At 36.2% G+C, this 16,322-nt stretch overlaps 1 protein-coding gene across 6 annotated transcripts in view; it reads left to right on the top strand.

The window, feature by feature from the left end:
- The first annotated feature begins 354 nt into the window (after positions 1-354).
- Positions 355-16,322, top strand: part of LOC129749572 (probable nuclear hormone receptor HR3) — a 74,399-nt gene continuing 58,431 nt past the window's right edge. For 3 of the 6 annotated variants that reach the window (XM_055744595.1, XM_055744593.1, XM_055744594.1), the window contains exon 1: positions 543-2,256. In XM_055744595.1, the coding sequence (XP_055600570.1) occupies positions 1,176-2,256 (1,081 nt within the window). In that variant the 5' untranslated portion in view covers positions 543-1,175. Of the gene's footprint in view, positions 490-542; positions 2,257-16,322 lie in introns of those variants that run through there. The other 3 variants (XM_055744597.1, XM_055744596.1, XM_055744592.1) reach the window with 2 other exon arrangements.

Here is a 16,322-nt window from a genome sequence, read left to right as displayed (position 1 = left end):
GCACGCGCGTTACTAGTTACCACAATGCAGCTGGTAGATGTTTCAAATTTGGCATATCAAAACCCAAAATGTGTAGGTTGGTTGGTACATAACCCTTATCAAAACTCACACCTTCATTTGAAATATGGGGGGAGAAGGTGTCATCTTTGTTTACCGAAACAACGACACAACAACGAAAAATTGCATTTATTACAACCTAGTACAGCAAAAAAATGGGTAGAAACAGTCAAATTTACCGCTACCATTCATTGTGGGTTTGAAGATGACGACACCTTTCACATTATCATCATGCATCGGACCCTTGTTCGTGGTGCGGAAAACTCTTTCTGTTACCTTTCAGAACCCGAGAAAACAGGTCGTCCAATTTCAGTTCAGTTATTTTTTATTCCTGATAACCGAAAGAGTTTCGGTTGCCAGTTAAACGGTTCACAAATTTTATGGGGGTAGATTTTTTTAAGTGTTTACGGTTCCACGGTTGGAATGGAAAAGGTACTCTCAGTGTTGTTACAGCTCACTTTCTTCTGTGTAAATTTGTTACAAAACAGTATAATTTTGTTTTCAGATAAGCGCTGCTTCTAAGTTATACACAAACTAAACCGGAGTACAGTTGGATTAAGTTGCCGTTAAGTTGTTATTCAAACAACGACGGTAGTGAGATAAGTGAGAAAGACTATAAAGTTTCGAGTGTTTCACGTCGGACGTAGAAGAAGCTCTCAGCGGAAGTGCAACCGGGCGATAAGAGAAGAAACCCTGCGGAACTGAAGCCAGCCCCAGGAGGTGTTGCAAGGGGCATCAGTAGACTAATCGCTGACAAGGTGTTTGTAAACTCTCGGCAACACCGTTTGACATCGATTGACCGCAACTTTTCCAGCACTATTTGTTCGCCGGCGTTCATCGAAGTACTCGCTAAGATGACTGTGGAATGCATTGAAGATTTGTTTCCAACCTAATCCTGACCGGAAGTGACGTTAACTTGAGTGGGGGGATTTTGAGAAAGGGAAACCGGTGTGCGGTGGGAAGCTGGTTTCCCGAAAGATTGTTAGTTTTGTTTTTGTTTTGTCCCTCCGATTAGTCCGAGGATATACTTTTGTGGGTGGATTTGTGTGATCCAGAGGCTAGAGGAAGAAAGAGGATTTTGGAGACGGAACGTTTAAGCAAAAATAAGTGACCAAAGCATGGATAGCGAGTTCACGGAGTTCTTTAATCAAACCTGGAGCAATAAGTTTCAAGCCGCCAATCGAGCTGGTCTCAACGGAAATGGAGATGGCAGTGGAGGAAGTGGAGGATCCGGAAGTGGGCTTGGAATATTTGGAGCTGCTACGGCCGCAGCAATGGCTGTTGCTCCGAAGCTTTCGGCGAGATTAACCCAACCACAGACGCTCAACCAACAGTCTACGTCTAATCAAATGATGGGCTGTAGTGGTTCCGGATCTGGCAGTAATTCGCTCCGTAATGAAAACATTTTGGCGGATACTAGACTCTTCCTTAACGAGATTGCCAACAGCCACAAAAGCCAGCACCAAATGCAACCACAACAACAACAACAACATAATCAAAACAATAGTAGAAACCTATTTACATCAAGCACTGCAACCACAGGCTTAGCAGCTACAGCAACGACTGATTTACGTGATACAAATTTAGGGCCTTTAAGAAATACCACTAGCAGTAACATTAGTAGTAACATTAGCAGTAACAACACTAGCAGTAACGGAAACAATACCAGTAGCAGTAGTAACACTAGCAGTAGCATCATCAACAACAACAACAACAACAACAATAGTCATAGCTTTAATCGTGATACCAGAGAGTTTCCCAAACTAAGCCATAGACTGATGCAACCACTGAACGATTCCTCCTCCTCCAACAATAACAATAATAACAACAACAGCACCCAACAAACCTCACGCCACCAACAACAGCAACAATCTAGCAACAGCAACACCACCAGCAACATGCTGAGCCAGCAGGATTTCAACGCGTTCTGCTCTTCGCTAACGGCTGCAGCTGCCGCGGCATCCGCTGCAACGGCAGATCTTGTGGACAGTACGACACCTCCTCCATCATCGGTTTCGGCAACTTCCGGTTCATCCTCGCTAAACACCGGAAATCTTCTTGCTGCTGCGGCGGCTGCGGCTGCTGCTGCTGCAGCCGCAAATGGATCCAATGCTGGAGATTTGGGAGCCGCCGATTTGCTCGGTTTGGCTGCTGCCGGTGCCCACGGACACGACAAAAAGACTCCCAACTCGATAAGGGGTGAGTATGAATAGGTCTATGGCTAATTTTATTGTTCTCTGGCCGCAAGAACTCAACTCTGCTTTAACTAGAGATTTTTCTGAAGGACTGTGAAAAAGTTAATTGTTGTTGCTAAAAAACAATTGATTATGATATGTTGGTCTCCCAAGTAACAGAGATTATGCCAATAAGCATAAGGAAGTTTTAAAGTGGTATTATTACGGCATGTGCAGCTCGTTTTATGACTGTCTTATTATGGTCATAAAAAATGCTTGGATTCTTGTTTAGACCATTGGTTTTCAGGTAGTTCTGGCAACGCTTATATAGTTTTTTTAATCTACAGTTGAAGTTTGTTTTGAAAGAGCTATGATAGCTTTATTGAAACTTCAATAAAACACACACACTCATGAATCTTATGAGCATGGAGTGAAAGGGACCAAATAATAGAAGTTAAAATTTGTTGCTCGACATCATCATGAATCCAAGATGACGGCTTCCGTTTAACTTAAAAATGCAGTATATTACTGAAAATTCCATGAAACTTCCACAATATGGGTATTAGGTGAAAAAGCTATGCAAGAAGCAGTCGAATTTTGTTGTCTGTCTTGAAACCCAAGATGGCAGCTTCTATTTAATTTCAAAATGCTGTTAATGACTGATAATCATTTGAAACCTCCACAATACCTGTATTGGGTGAAAGGGCTAAGCTAGAAGAAGTCGAATTTAGCTATCGGAAGTTGGCTATCGGAATCTTCTTGAAATCCAAGATGGTGACTTCCGCAAATAATGTAATTAAACCCTTATGAAAGGATTCACACACTGGCTGACCTCATTGTTTTTGACACCGATTCTACGCGCTGAGGAAACAAAGCAAACATTCAGGTCCTCATTTAATTTTTAATTATATATTTTAGCAATAGTTCTCAGCTTAATTTGGGATAGAAAAAAACTTTGAAAAGGTAATTCGTTGTTAAGAAGTTTGTATGTTAATCCAACTGAAAACAAAAACATAGGAAAAAACGGATTTTATCTAAAGAGTTAAATTATCCAACGTCATATTTACTCCTCGAAAATATCATCGTAAAAATTTAGAATAGATCAGCCTTGTCATTCAGAACGTTCATCGGAGAATTTTCCTACATTGGATTCTTCTGTCTCTATCTGAATAGTGTTGTCGTACAAGCATTTGTTTACATCTTCTGGTCAAAATTTCACAAGAAGCTTTCGGACATTCGTTTCGGTACATTCGACTGCTTTAGAAGGATTTGAACATTTGATGGCCCATGAAAGGCCCCAGAAAATTCAATGCAAATACGTTGGTCCGTTTCTTGACCGTGAAGCTACACGCCGCACTCCGTTTTTCGTTCGTTAAATATTGTAAATAGGATCTGCGAATTGTCACCACAACAGGGAATAACGTCATCATGAATCGACCCATAGTATAAGCACTGATCACACTGACAGGAAACTTAGAACAAAAATTCGATCATTTTCTGGCTAATTTATTTTGTTTAATTTTGCAGGTTCGCAATACCGACGGTAGGTGGCGAACCTACCATTTTTCCGATACAAATGCGCTGTAGAAAAAATGTACCTGTTTGGCCCGATTTTATCGTAGGAATTGTCTGTTTTTGTTTGAAAGTTGGGTGGCACTTTCTAACTGGGATAGCATATCTTCAAATCGATCGATGCGCACTCTGGAATCGATATTGCGTACTGTTGGAAAAATTATCCAACTAACAAAATCGAGTGTCCAGCCAGTATGGTCAGTGGTATAACTATTAGGTGAAAGGGGGTAAATAGCAATGTGGTACAAAGAAGGTGATGAACAAACACACACACTATTTCAGAACTCGTTATTCAAAAAGTAAAAAGGTAAACAAAGCCTACGTCACTTGCCAGGATGTTTATGTATCCTACAAGAAACGAAAACTGCAGTTGGTTGTTTGTTTGAAAATGCAACTGACGTCACGAATTGTCATGGTTACAAAAAAAAAAAAAGATTGTATACAAAGACAACAAGCATCATCCCACTTTACCGCGCTCTCCTCGCCTACTTACTGTAAAAGTCAGATAACCTAGAATTTAAATTACCTTGATATGAGTGTTGAGTTCGGAAAATGTCCCACCGTCCCGTTTTTTACTCGAAATATCTCGTTTCTTTTTTCAACTAAGTATTCAAATTAAAAAAAAAAAAAGTTAGCTTACGTTTGATTTAATTGCTTTATCACAACTGCACATCACATAAATAAGATGGTTGCTGTTAATCCCTTATTTCTTTGGAAATGATTATTTTATTTTATTTTCTATACCATTCCTATTATGTCAGATACCAATCTATCAAACAAGACATTGCATTTAAAGTTTTATTAAAACTGGGTTTTACTTAAAAATAAGTCATTTATTATAAGTTTTATGTTTTTAAAGCTCCATTCGAGTATGTGACAGTGAAGCATTGTGACACGCCATAAGACTTATACTATTTTTCTATTTTTGAACCTGGTGGAAATCAGATGTAAATCAGTATTACAAAGCATTTTCTTTATTCAAAATATCGTTTATGCAATTCAGTGTATTCAGTATCGAAAAGTGCTACATTTCAGCACTGCATTCAGTGTCGAAAAGTACACTTCACGACCTACTTGATCATAAATTTTTAGTTTTTGTCATGGTCCACCACATGTTGTTATTTGTTGTGATGCACTTCTTGTTGGTTAATAAATGATTTTTCGATTCTGCATTTCTTATAGCTTTTCAGTTTCTAGAAAAATATTACCAAAATTATCTCAGTTTGAGAAATACTAGAGGTAGATTAATAACTAATTACACAATGATTTCACGCTTCAATGGAATTGGGAGAATGATTCATTTGTTTTTTTTTTAATTTTGAGATTTTCTCAATCTTGAATGAAGCTTATGCGACTTTTACAGTGAAAAACCAATTATGCTAATAAATCAAATGACTCTCTTTTCACAAACCAGAAATTTCATGCTTAAGATCATTTAATAAAAAAAAATAGTAAATACCTTCATTAAACGTACGAAATAAATATGTTTAAAAACAATGTTTATTTGTTTAAAATGTTTAATTTAATTTTTATTTTTGTTTCCATCAATGGTGTTTTAAACTCTTTGTTTCATTCGCACTTTTTTACCAACGGAAGGGCATTGAAAAGCTTTAACTTTGTTCGATGTTTAATCCTGGATTTGAAAGCAATCGGAAAGCAGATGTTTTATTAACTAAAGTCTGCTTCATTTAATATTGGAACACAAACAATTGCGTGTAGTTCAGTCATTTATTAACGAATTCATAATTTGTTTTTCATACAAATGTAGCATTTTCTTTACTCTTTCATAAAAAAAAATTAAAAAAATTATTCATTGCTGTTTCGAAGAAATTCTCGTACTTTTCCCGTAATACGGCACATTAGGCGGCGCACACCCTTTTCGTCCACCGTTTTGGCGATTTGATTCCACCAGTTCTCCATTTGAGTCATGTTCCTAACAAGTTTTCCCTTTGCCTTAAGCCTCCGCTTCGTGATTGCCCAGTATTTCTCTATCGGCCGGAACTGGCGGCAGTTTGGGGGGTTGAGGTCCTTCGGTATTACGCTGACCCCGTTCGTTGCGTACCATTCCATAACCGTTTTGCTGTAATGGCAGCTTGCGAGGTCCGGCCAAAACATTACTGGACGGTCGTGGGCACGAAAAAAACGGCAGAATCCGTTTCTGTAGGCACTCTTCTTTGTAGACTTCTGATGTCATTGTCTTGTCAGTGAGAAAGACTTTGGTTTTCTGTCCACAACTGCATATCCCCTGCCAAATCATGTACTTGCGGGCGAATTTATCCGCAAACACGAACTTAAATTTTGCAGGTACATCCCCCCGAGCCGTCGCCAAATAAAATTTTTGACCTGGGATTTGCCCAAAGTCCGCCTTCACGTAGGTCTCATCGTCCATCAGAATACATCCGTCGAACTTGGTCAGCACTTGGTCGTACAGCTTTCGAGCACGGATTCTGGCCACATTGTTCTGCTTCAGCGTCCGATTTGGCTGTTTGCTGGCTCGGAATGACCTTATTCCTTCCCGGAGACGAATTCGTCGCACCGTACTGTGAGCGGCCTGGAACTTATTGGCCAAATCGCGGTCTGAAAGATTTGGATTCCTCTTGACGGCCTTGATGACTTTCCCACGCAGTTTCCAGTCGACAGTTCCACTCCGACGCTTCGAATGCGGCTTCCGAGCCGTCGTCAATGTTTCCTTGTACCTACTGCTTGATAACACGCCATACGGTATTTCTGGGCATTTTAAGCTGTTTAGCTAGCTTCGATGCCGACAACAATGGATTTTCAAGAAAACTGTGCACAATTTGATCTCTCCGTTCGGCTTCCATGGCGGTTGTTTACAAAATGCTATCGTTTGGTGTTATGACATAAATACATGGTGAAAGGTGATGAATTTCCCGACACGTGGGTGAAAAAAGTTTCCAAATCCGTCCACTAGAAGCGCCACAATGAGCAAAAGAATTTGTTCCAATATTAAATGAAGCAGACTTTATTGAAAGAGCATGTAAGTTTCGAAAATCAAAAATCGAAATTTAAATATTTTGTCACCAGAACGATTTTAAAAGACTCTCTTGGGGCCCGAGGTAAACCACTCATCGTTCCAGCGAAATATGGGCTGGCTATGCTTCACTTGGACTACATATTCGAAATATACTTTTTCTTTGAAGCTATTGATCTCCGTCTATAATTATTTTCATTTTCATGTTTTCCTTTCTTATAATGAGAAGTGTTAAGCTAGAAAAATATTGTTATAACAAAAAAAACAGTTTGGCTCCTCAAAGCTTTAAGGTAGCCGTTTCTAATAAAGAAGTTACAAAAAAAAATTTCAATGAAATGCAAAACCAAATTTGAACGATTTCAAATCAGCTTTTTTTTTCTATTTTCTGAAAATGATTTGACCCATTTGGATACAGAATCCAATATATGCAAACAGAAATACAATTAAGATATTGATAATATGGAACCAGAACCTATATCATGAGTTTGATCTTATTTTCAATTAAATGTTAGGAAACAAGTTTCTATCCACAAGGAAGAAAATATTCAAAACCTGAAGCAGAATTCTAAATCTGTGATTAGATTTCCAAGTTTAAGCATTATCTCAAAGTTCAGATTGTTACTTTTGAATATCCTTACTCAATGATCAAAATTGAATAAGAATTTTAAATTTTGAGAGTAGAGTAGAATACACCGCATGCTTTTCTAAACAGGTTTAAATAAGCCCCAAAACTCCCAGGTCAAATTTGGAAGCAGCCTTCTTTGTATATTCAGCCATTCATTGTTATGTTTCAATAGTTATGTAGTTATATAATACGGACTGATTTGCAGCATCTACATATCATCAGCTACCAGAAGTGCTCGACATCAAATTTTCCCCCTTGTTTATCTTCAAGCATCCAAGCGAGACTTGACAATGAATAGTTTTCTCCTGGAAATCTGTCAGGTTTTTTTAAAATATTCCAATATTTTGCGCACAATTTAACCACCGTATTTTGTTCATTTTAACGGCGAGTAGCTTTTCCACCTTGCAGAAATAATGTAAAGACTGTTTATGAGTCAACCAGACGAGCCAATCAAACATTTTTTTTTTGCCACGTCCCCAATCGAAATTTTAATTGGCGCTTGATTAAAAACCTCTAACATTCCCTACCTTCATGAAATCATCCATCAAATTTAGAATAAATTATTTCGCCATTAATCTAGGATTTTAGAAAACTTTTTCTGAAAAAAGTTGAGAGTTTTCCATTGCTTTGAAAATATGGCATTATGAAGATAATTTTACGCTCGAACGATTGATACATTGGAACAAATATATTTTTCATAATTTTCCCATGTAAGGAACATTTTAAAGTGATGAAAAATGATCTTCAAGTTACATTTTGTGAAATTTTTCAAACAAAGTTCAAATACTCAAACAATTATTTTGTTAAAAATTTTTAAACTGCAAGCATTGTTATTTTGCTCATTTTGGCACATTTTTCTAGAACATTTGATCTTTGTAAGACATTCCAGTTTCGAGATATAGCTAAGGAATCAAGTATCCCCAGGGATCAAGTATCCTCATTCTCCCCTAATCATTTTAAATAATTCGGCTCAGCTTGTGCGAATAGTTTAATTTGCACAGAGTCCTGATTCATCTTATAGAAATAAAAATAAGCGTGTTTAAGTTTATAATTTTTACAGACAAATATTTGTTCATCAGAAAGTTTAGGGAAAATTTCGAAATAAATTCGTTGAATGTTAAAAAATGTTAATTTTACTATATCGCCAAAAACTGAAAGCACAAAGATTGGCAATAGCTTAACCGTGCACCGCGTCCTACCTCAACAAATTTGTGCTGAACCTCGCAATAAAACACTGAAATCGCAATGTACTACAAACTAATCTACAGCGTTCTGCTTCTTTTCCGATTTTCACACCCATATCGCGCGCTCGTCTGCCTCGCTAGGAGTTGTTGACGATTGATTTGCTTCAAAGTGTCAGTCACTTGATCGGATTCTGAAAGTGCTCCATCAGCAGCAGCCCTTCCCTACCCAGTATTTTTTATTTTTTATTTTAAACATATCACTCTCAAACTATGCAAATACTTCAGCAGCAACAGTGCTTATTGCCATTGTAAGCGAAATTTGATTGGATCGGTGAATCTGAACACAATCAAAGAACTGAAGTACCTTCGTGCACAATTACATCTATCTACTCCACTCTAGTTCGTTCAGTGGGACCAGCACCACTCAGCGATGGGGCGTGTATTTCGTCACAGCGAAAGTCAATGAACTCATCCGCCCATTCAAACAGCGTCCATTTGGTAGTGATAGATAGGTACTTGAGTTGGAATGCGATTACAGGTTCTGGAGTTCATGGAGTACTCCGCTGATACAATCATCCCTAGAAGAATTTATTATGTTATGTTGCTTCTTCAAGTACTAAGCATTCCATAATTGATACGATATCAATGAATTCAAGCTAAATGAAGCAACAAAGCCAATGAAGATTCCATCGAGCCACCCACGTGAGCTGGATGCTTCTTTCTTCGTTTCCATCAGAGAATCGTAAACGAAAGAACGAAACCCGACAAACGGAACGGTGCGTTCCGAAGCCACTGATTGCTTATTCATGTGGCAAATGACACTATTAACGCTTGGCAAATGGCAGCCGATTAGAATACCGACTAGTTGAACATCAAAAGAGCGCGAAGCATTTTGCAGAAGCTACCGACAACGTCGTGGCGTGCTAGGCACGAGCTAAACTAAGTGCTACCTTCCTTGCCATTTGGAAAGGCGGAAAAGCCTATTGAAGTTATGGATTTTCTTTTTTTGATAGATTCGCCAAGCCCAAACGTGAGTGACAACGACAATCACAATCGTGGGATATTCCAGTACTAAACGTTCGTACTGGTTTATTAATTTTTTGTTTCTAAAAGGTATTTTTTGATTTTTTATTCCATCAAATATTTCTCAAAAACGTTTTAAAAGAATCAGATTAAGTGTATTTGACACATTAAATAAACAAGAAAATATCTTCACTGTCATTTGTGAATATATGGATGCAAGATGCTATTTTTTATCAGAATTAGTGAAAACTTAGGTACCATGAGTTCCACAGAGCCCGCACACACAATTTTGTCCTAAGATGTAAAAGAAAACTACTTTATTTTCCGTAAGATGACATTTTTCTACCCAAAAAATTACATATAACTGCCGAAACATTTTACATCAAATTGAGAGTTGACGATAATGTCGTTAATAGGCAGAGAGACTCGTTAAATTTTAAAACAGCTGACGACCCCATAATCGCAAAATTGACACAGACACTGACAAACAAATGTAAACGCAAAACAAAAAATGAACTGTCTAAAATCAAAATAGTTTAGACGATGATGAGTCAATTGTAAGTTAAAATTAAAAATTTAGATTTACAGTTTAATGTTAAAATAAAATATAATTTTAGTGTCCACTGAGGAGGAGCGAATGTCAAAGTAGCTTGAAACGTATGGACAACTGGTAAATCTGTTTAATTATTATTAAAACTCACCGAAAAATGTCGATAATTTCGACGAACAAACAATCACGGTGATAAATCCAAAACTCAATACCAAAAATTAATGAAATAAAGATGAATATATGTTCAATATTTTCCAAAACCTCAGTTGGATGGAATAAACATTTACTTTTAAGAATAAATTTCTGAGTCACAAGTAGCTGGAATTTATAGATTTGTTAATTGCTACCTCAAAAACGTTGTCAGGACAAACAGTTGTGTGCTGATTTATTCTCCCATTTGTGAGCTTCTTTGAGTCAAATATATTTTCCACTGCATTAAATTGCAACCTAAATATGTAATGGTTTTATCGTAGCTTGCATCCACTTAAGATCTCACAAGAACCTGTGTCGAATATTTATTAAGTAGTTAGATAACAGAAAACTTTGAAAACAGACAAAGTATATGGAGAAAAATTAATTTAAACACAGATTTCCACAATTTTTGTCAAAACAAAACTCTCTTCTGCTTTCCTGGACGGTTATTTCTGTCCCTAAGCTCGGTTTTTGTTGTTGACCTTGTTAGCTGTTGTCTTCTTTTACAGTGCATTAGTAGAATGTATAATTCTTGTTAATCGAAGATTGATCGTAGACGGGTCATTAGCTTCAGCACAGGTTGATTTGCGATGATTTTGACAATTTTTTCAGTCTTTTGCAAAGTTTTAGAGAGATTCTGAAGGTTTCACATGTTTTCTAAAATACGATTTGGTATGGGCCTAAAAAGTTCCAATCGGTCTCGCCAGAGGACAATTTTTCGAATTCATCTCATTCGGTACGATCTGGACTTTGAAGGATTGGAACCAAGTCATCGAGTCATTTGAGTAGTGATTTCACTATGCCAAATTTGGCATGTTTGCGGAACATGGGCAGCAGGTGATGGTTCAGGAGCTTTTGTACGCAAACAGATTTATTTATTGTGTCAGTGTTCACGGACAGCTCGGAATGCATGTCACACTTACATATGGCTTGACAAACCATTGCATTTTCAGTGTTTTTTGTACAAATTTTTGTTTCCGTCTCGCCAACACTTCGGCCATCCCAAACCGTGTTGTACTGATCGCGCGGAAGCGGGAGCACATCGAATTTCCACACAACAGTTGATCATGTAATTCACGAGCTCTTGGTTCCACAGAAGCAGCTTATTTGTTACTACACTTCGACTTCTTCTGCTTCTAATATGCCTCTTAGCCAAATCATACCTTGGCACGATGGACTGTTCTGAAAGGGGATTAAACTTTTTTGTCACGTCCCGAACTGAGGCAGCCTTCCTACAGGCTTGAGCACGCATGACTTTCTGGTCCAAAGTTTTGTCCACCGTGCCCGGATTTCACCAAGATTTTTTTTGTTAACGAAGCTGTTTTCCTATCCGTACTTCGGTATCGATTTTCGACTGTTAAATATGTTTTTTCGGGGTGAATTTTTCGGCTATCAGTCAACTTAAATAGCAAAGACGACTATTTATTTAAGATCCAACGTTTCGATCCTTATAGGATCATCATCAGGGACTGTAATTTTATTATATGTTAACACAGTTTTATAAACTAGTTCACTAATTATGAAATTGCTTACCGAAAAAATGTCGTCTTTTTGTTTTGGATTGATTCGGCTGATCAGATAAAGCTGTCTTGTATATCTGTTACAATATTTTTCAAATTAATTTGGATATTGTTGGAATAAATGTTGTGTTCACTTACTGTGTACAAAGTTTTGCGGTTGAAAAACCGTTTTGTCCTACAATTTTTGGATTTATATTCACCAGCATCTGAAAGTTGTCACACAGTTTTCACTTTCACTTTCCAACTGATTTTTTTATCTGATCACGACAAGTGTATTAGGTGGTGTCTATTACATGTTGTTGGGTGTGTGTGTTTCTGTATTTGTGTTTTTATGTTGTGATTTAATTTTTCTTATGTTACATATTGTTCTAAAAATATTTCCGTATGTGGAATGTATGTTTTCGGTGTCTTTTTTTGAATTGATCGCGTTTTTTGTAGTTTTTATGTGGCAACTTTCCAGGATCAGTAATTTGCCTTTGTTGTCACATCTGTCGATGATTTCTGCTTTGTCGATGTCGAACAGATGATCCATAGCTGTTTCATGCTCTAAAAGTGCTGTTTTTTTTTGGCGAAGTTGTTGAATGGCGTAGTCCTGTTTCGTGTAGCCTATGTCCCACAGACGTTTAAGTTCATTTGTCTGTGTTCTATGTTGTGAGATTCGCTGTTTTAATTTTCTTGTTGTGCATCCAATATAACAGGCCGCGCAATTTTCTCCTTCTGCGGTTCCTTCGGTTTTCCATTCACCTTTGCAGTTAATTTTGTAAATAACATTCGTTTGTTCATCCTGCGGGGTTTTATCTTTCACAATTGGGAAAAGAGAACCAATTGTTTTAGTCTGTTTGCTCGCTATTCGCACATTAGCATACTCTGAATGTAATGTTTTAGTTAGAGTGGGTGTGAGTCCAATAATATTTGTGAGCGAACGGGTTATTTTGCTTTCGTCCGCTTCCATAGCTGTTTGAGGTTTTAATTTTTCATTCATTCTATTGATTATACCATTGACTAAGCTTATTGGATAATCATTCAAGCGCAAATAGTTTCTAATAACCTCATGTGTTTTCTTTTTGCTAGAGAAAGAAGAAAACAGCGAAACCCGTTTAGCAAAACTAATCGCCACGTTCAGTTTCTGGTGCAATGGGTGAAAAGAATGAAAATTTAAAAATCTTCCCGACGCAATTGGTTTCATGTACCAGTCTGTGCAAATCGTTCCCTCTTCACTTCGGTATAACATCATATCCAAGAATGGTAAACAACGGTCTTTTTCGATTTCTACAGTGAATTGAATGTTTCGGTGTTGTGAGTTAAAAACATTCAAAACTGTGTCAACATCATGTTCGGGCAAAACCAAAAACAAATCATCCACATATTTCCTCATATGTGGGATGGGGATAGCACTATCAGCAGTTGCAGAGTCGAGTAGATCATCGACAACTATCTCTGCTATAGACGGTGCAATGGGGCTTCCCATGGCAAGGCCAGTTTTCTGTTTCGCGTTTCGGCGTGTCTGGGCCGGAAAAATCCCAATTATTTTTGGATCTTAAAACCTGATAATTTTTAAGCATTTGATTTCATAATTTTCGACTAAAAATCAGTGCAATATTGGGGCAAATTTCGTAGAAACCTAGGAATTACTCAACAATAATCAAAAAATAAACTTGAAAACAAAAATTTAAAAAAGATTTCATCAAAACTTATCAGTCAAATCGTTTATAGGCTGAATTGGCTTCCATTAAACCATTCATGATGGTTTTTTTAAAACTTGCCAAATTTCGTTATGGGCGCATATATTAAAAGAATTTCAGCCAAATTTGTTTTGTGTTTGTTTAGTTTGGCAAATAAAGTGAATAAATCCGTTCAAAATCCGGGCTTTTTTAATGAAAGCCAGGCAACCGGGCCAGACCCAACATTTTCCTAAATTACGTAGTAAATACCCTGATAAATTCGTATAAAACCGGGCAATCTGGCAAGCTTAAAGTCAGTGCATAGACCAAATTGACTTGAACGCTTTCAATATTGTTCATAATGAGCTATCCATTTTTCAATTCATTGCTATTTTCGGCAACTATTCCTATCCTCTGGAGCTTGTTTTCCAAATTTCTGATTATTTTATATTTTTCATAAAAGTTATGACAAGTTTAGTAAATTATCCTTCTTCGGCAAAAAAAATTATATTCACCTGAATTAATTCAGTTTAACGTTATTCAAAATCGAGGAAAAAATTTAAAAAAAAACATGCTTCGTAAAATAGACTGTAGATCTGCAATGGAATGCTAAAAAAATTCACTTGGTGTCCAGGAAAGTAGAAGTTAGAAGCACATAAGCATTTTTTTTTTTAAGATCATGACCACACAAAATGTATAAAGAGGTGTTAAAACCGTACTTTTCAATGAATAAATCGTCAAAATTGTTTTAGTTCCACCAGAAATTTATTGAAAAGAGGATTGAAAGGTTGACGTAATTTGACACATTTTTGCATTTTTAGATTTTCAAAATACGAAACACGCGAAGAGTGTAAATTTTACACTGAAGGTCTGATTAAGGAGTTTTTTCCTGGGCTTTCAGGGTGCTTCCGTAAAAAATAAGTAATGTTACGAAGAATTTTTTTTTATGCTTCATTAAGAAATGTTAAGACAAATTATTTTTTGAAAAATTTTCACTACTTCACCATTTTCTGCCTAAGCTTATTACTAGCAAATAGTTTTGAATTTCATACTTTTTGAACCTCTGAGCTCCTGAATTCTTCATTTGCCTGCAATTTTCTTCTTCGATTCTTATAAATTTCTACTGTGTTTTGTGAATCAACAAATCTTTTACCTATCATTAAGTGAAAAAGATGTTAGGTCTGTAAGCGTTAAGTTTTACCTGTATCAATCGTTCTTTCACACGGTTTGAACACCGTGTTCTGGAAATTTTATTGGTTGACAGCTTCCCCACGTTATTGACATAAATTCTAGTTTTAGATATTTCCTGGTCGAACCAGCCATAATTGTTTAAAACTTCTCCAACTGATAGGTTTGGATTGCGCTTCCCTGCCATTAAGATCCTCCAGCTTTCCTTAAAACTTTTAATTCATCGTTAAATTGTTAAATAGTTGATTTCCAGAAATTTTGGGATCTCCAATGGAACTTTTCTGAATTTTCCACAATCCAACCAAAATTGATCGATAGGAAGATATCTCAAAACATCACCTAAAAGGTCTTTAATAAATTTTGCATGTCAATGTAAACATTACATAACTAGAAATTTCATTGATTTCTATCCATGTAATACAAATTACAACTTGATATGAGTCTCAGAACTACTACAGCTTAAATTAAAAAGTATAAAGTATTACACGTAATGTTAAATAACTGTCTGCCTGTTTCATAATTATTTATTATATTTTATTTTATTTTGGAAAATAAAGTTTTAAAGAACATGGTTTTTTTTCCAAAAATCACACGAGTGTAAATTGTGAACATCATTTTAGACCTAATTCAGCAAGTCCTGTTACGTGACCTGATAAAATTGCATCTTCATTCCCTGACTTGTGCTCTATAGACAGATCCCGGCAACGATATACAATCCGTGAGGAGCACATATATCAGATTTAAGCTTTTTTCACAGATTAATCGTTTTTTATCTCTGATGTCAGCTTTTATCTCCTGTGCTCTCAAGTAAAAAAAAGCTTATATCTGAAGAAAAAAAAAGCTTAGAAACGAGATTCACCAACACTTAGTTGAAAGATGTTGGTCACACGATACATAGACGAATCCTGTATCGTTGCCGGAACCTGTTCCGGCGGTTCCATACATTATTATTATCGACTCTACTTAAAATATCCATTTTAAGCCATTTATTCTATTGATAAATAATTAAACTATAAATGTAATCAAAATTCATGAACTTCAAGAGAAAAAAGTGTAAAAAGAATCATTAATCTTGAGAAAAAATACTCTTGACAAACTAGCTCTAACTTTGTCGAATTTATTCTGTTTAATAAGTTAATTACTCATTTGCATGATATTTTCAGCATTAAATTGCTGTAACTCTAAAAACGGTGCATTCAGGTGCCTAGAAACTCTTTCATTGTATTTCTAAGGAGCTAAATCTAGATTTTTACAGGAAAAAGACACCAAGACTTTGAAGTTTTAACAAGACTTTAAAGTTTGATTTTTGGAAAAAAATGTTCATTAAATCATTTTTATCATAAATCAATTTAGTGTGTAAAAAATGGAACAGATTGAATAAAAGATTTTAATATTAGCTTTCATATGATGTAGTTCAAATTTCCGAAAAAAAAAATTCTTCAATTTTTTAAACAACTAAAAATCAATTATTGTTGCTCTTTTAAAATAAATCTGATTGAATTTTTTTTTCTTCTTAAAATAAATTTTTCAATTTTTCAAAGTCTGATGTCTGGGGTGCGTTTATTATTGAAGGTAATTTAAAAA

The sequence above is a fragment of the Uranotaenia lowii genome, chromosome 2 (genome assembly GCF_029784155.1).
Source record: "Uranotaenia lowii strain MFRU-FL chromosome 2, ASM2978415v1, whole genome shotgun sequence".
Taxonomy (NCBI): Eukaryota; Metazoa; Arthropoda; class Insecta; order Diptera; family Culicidae; genus Uranotaenia; species Uranotaenia lowii.
The sequence above is the reverse complement of the archived record's forward strand: the minus strand, read 5'-3'. Positions and strand labels throughout refer to the sequence as shown.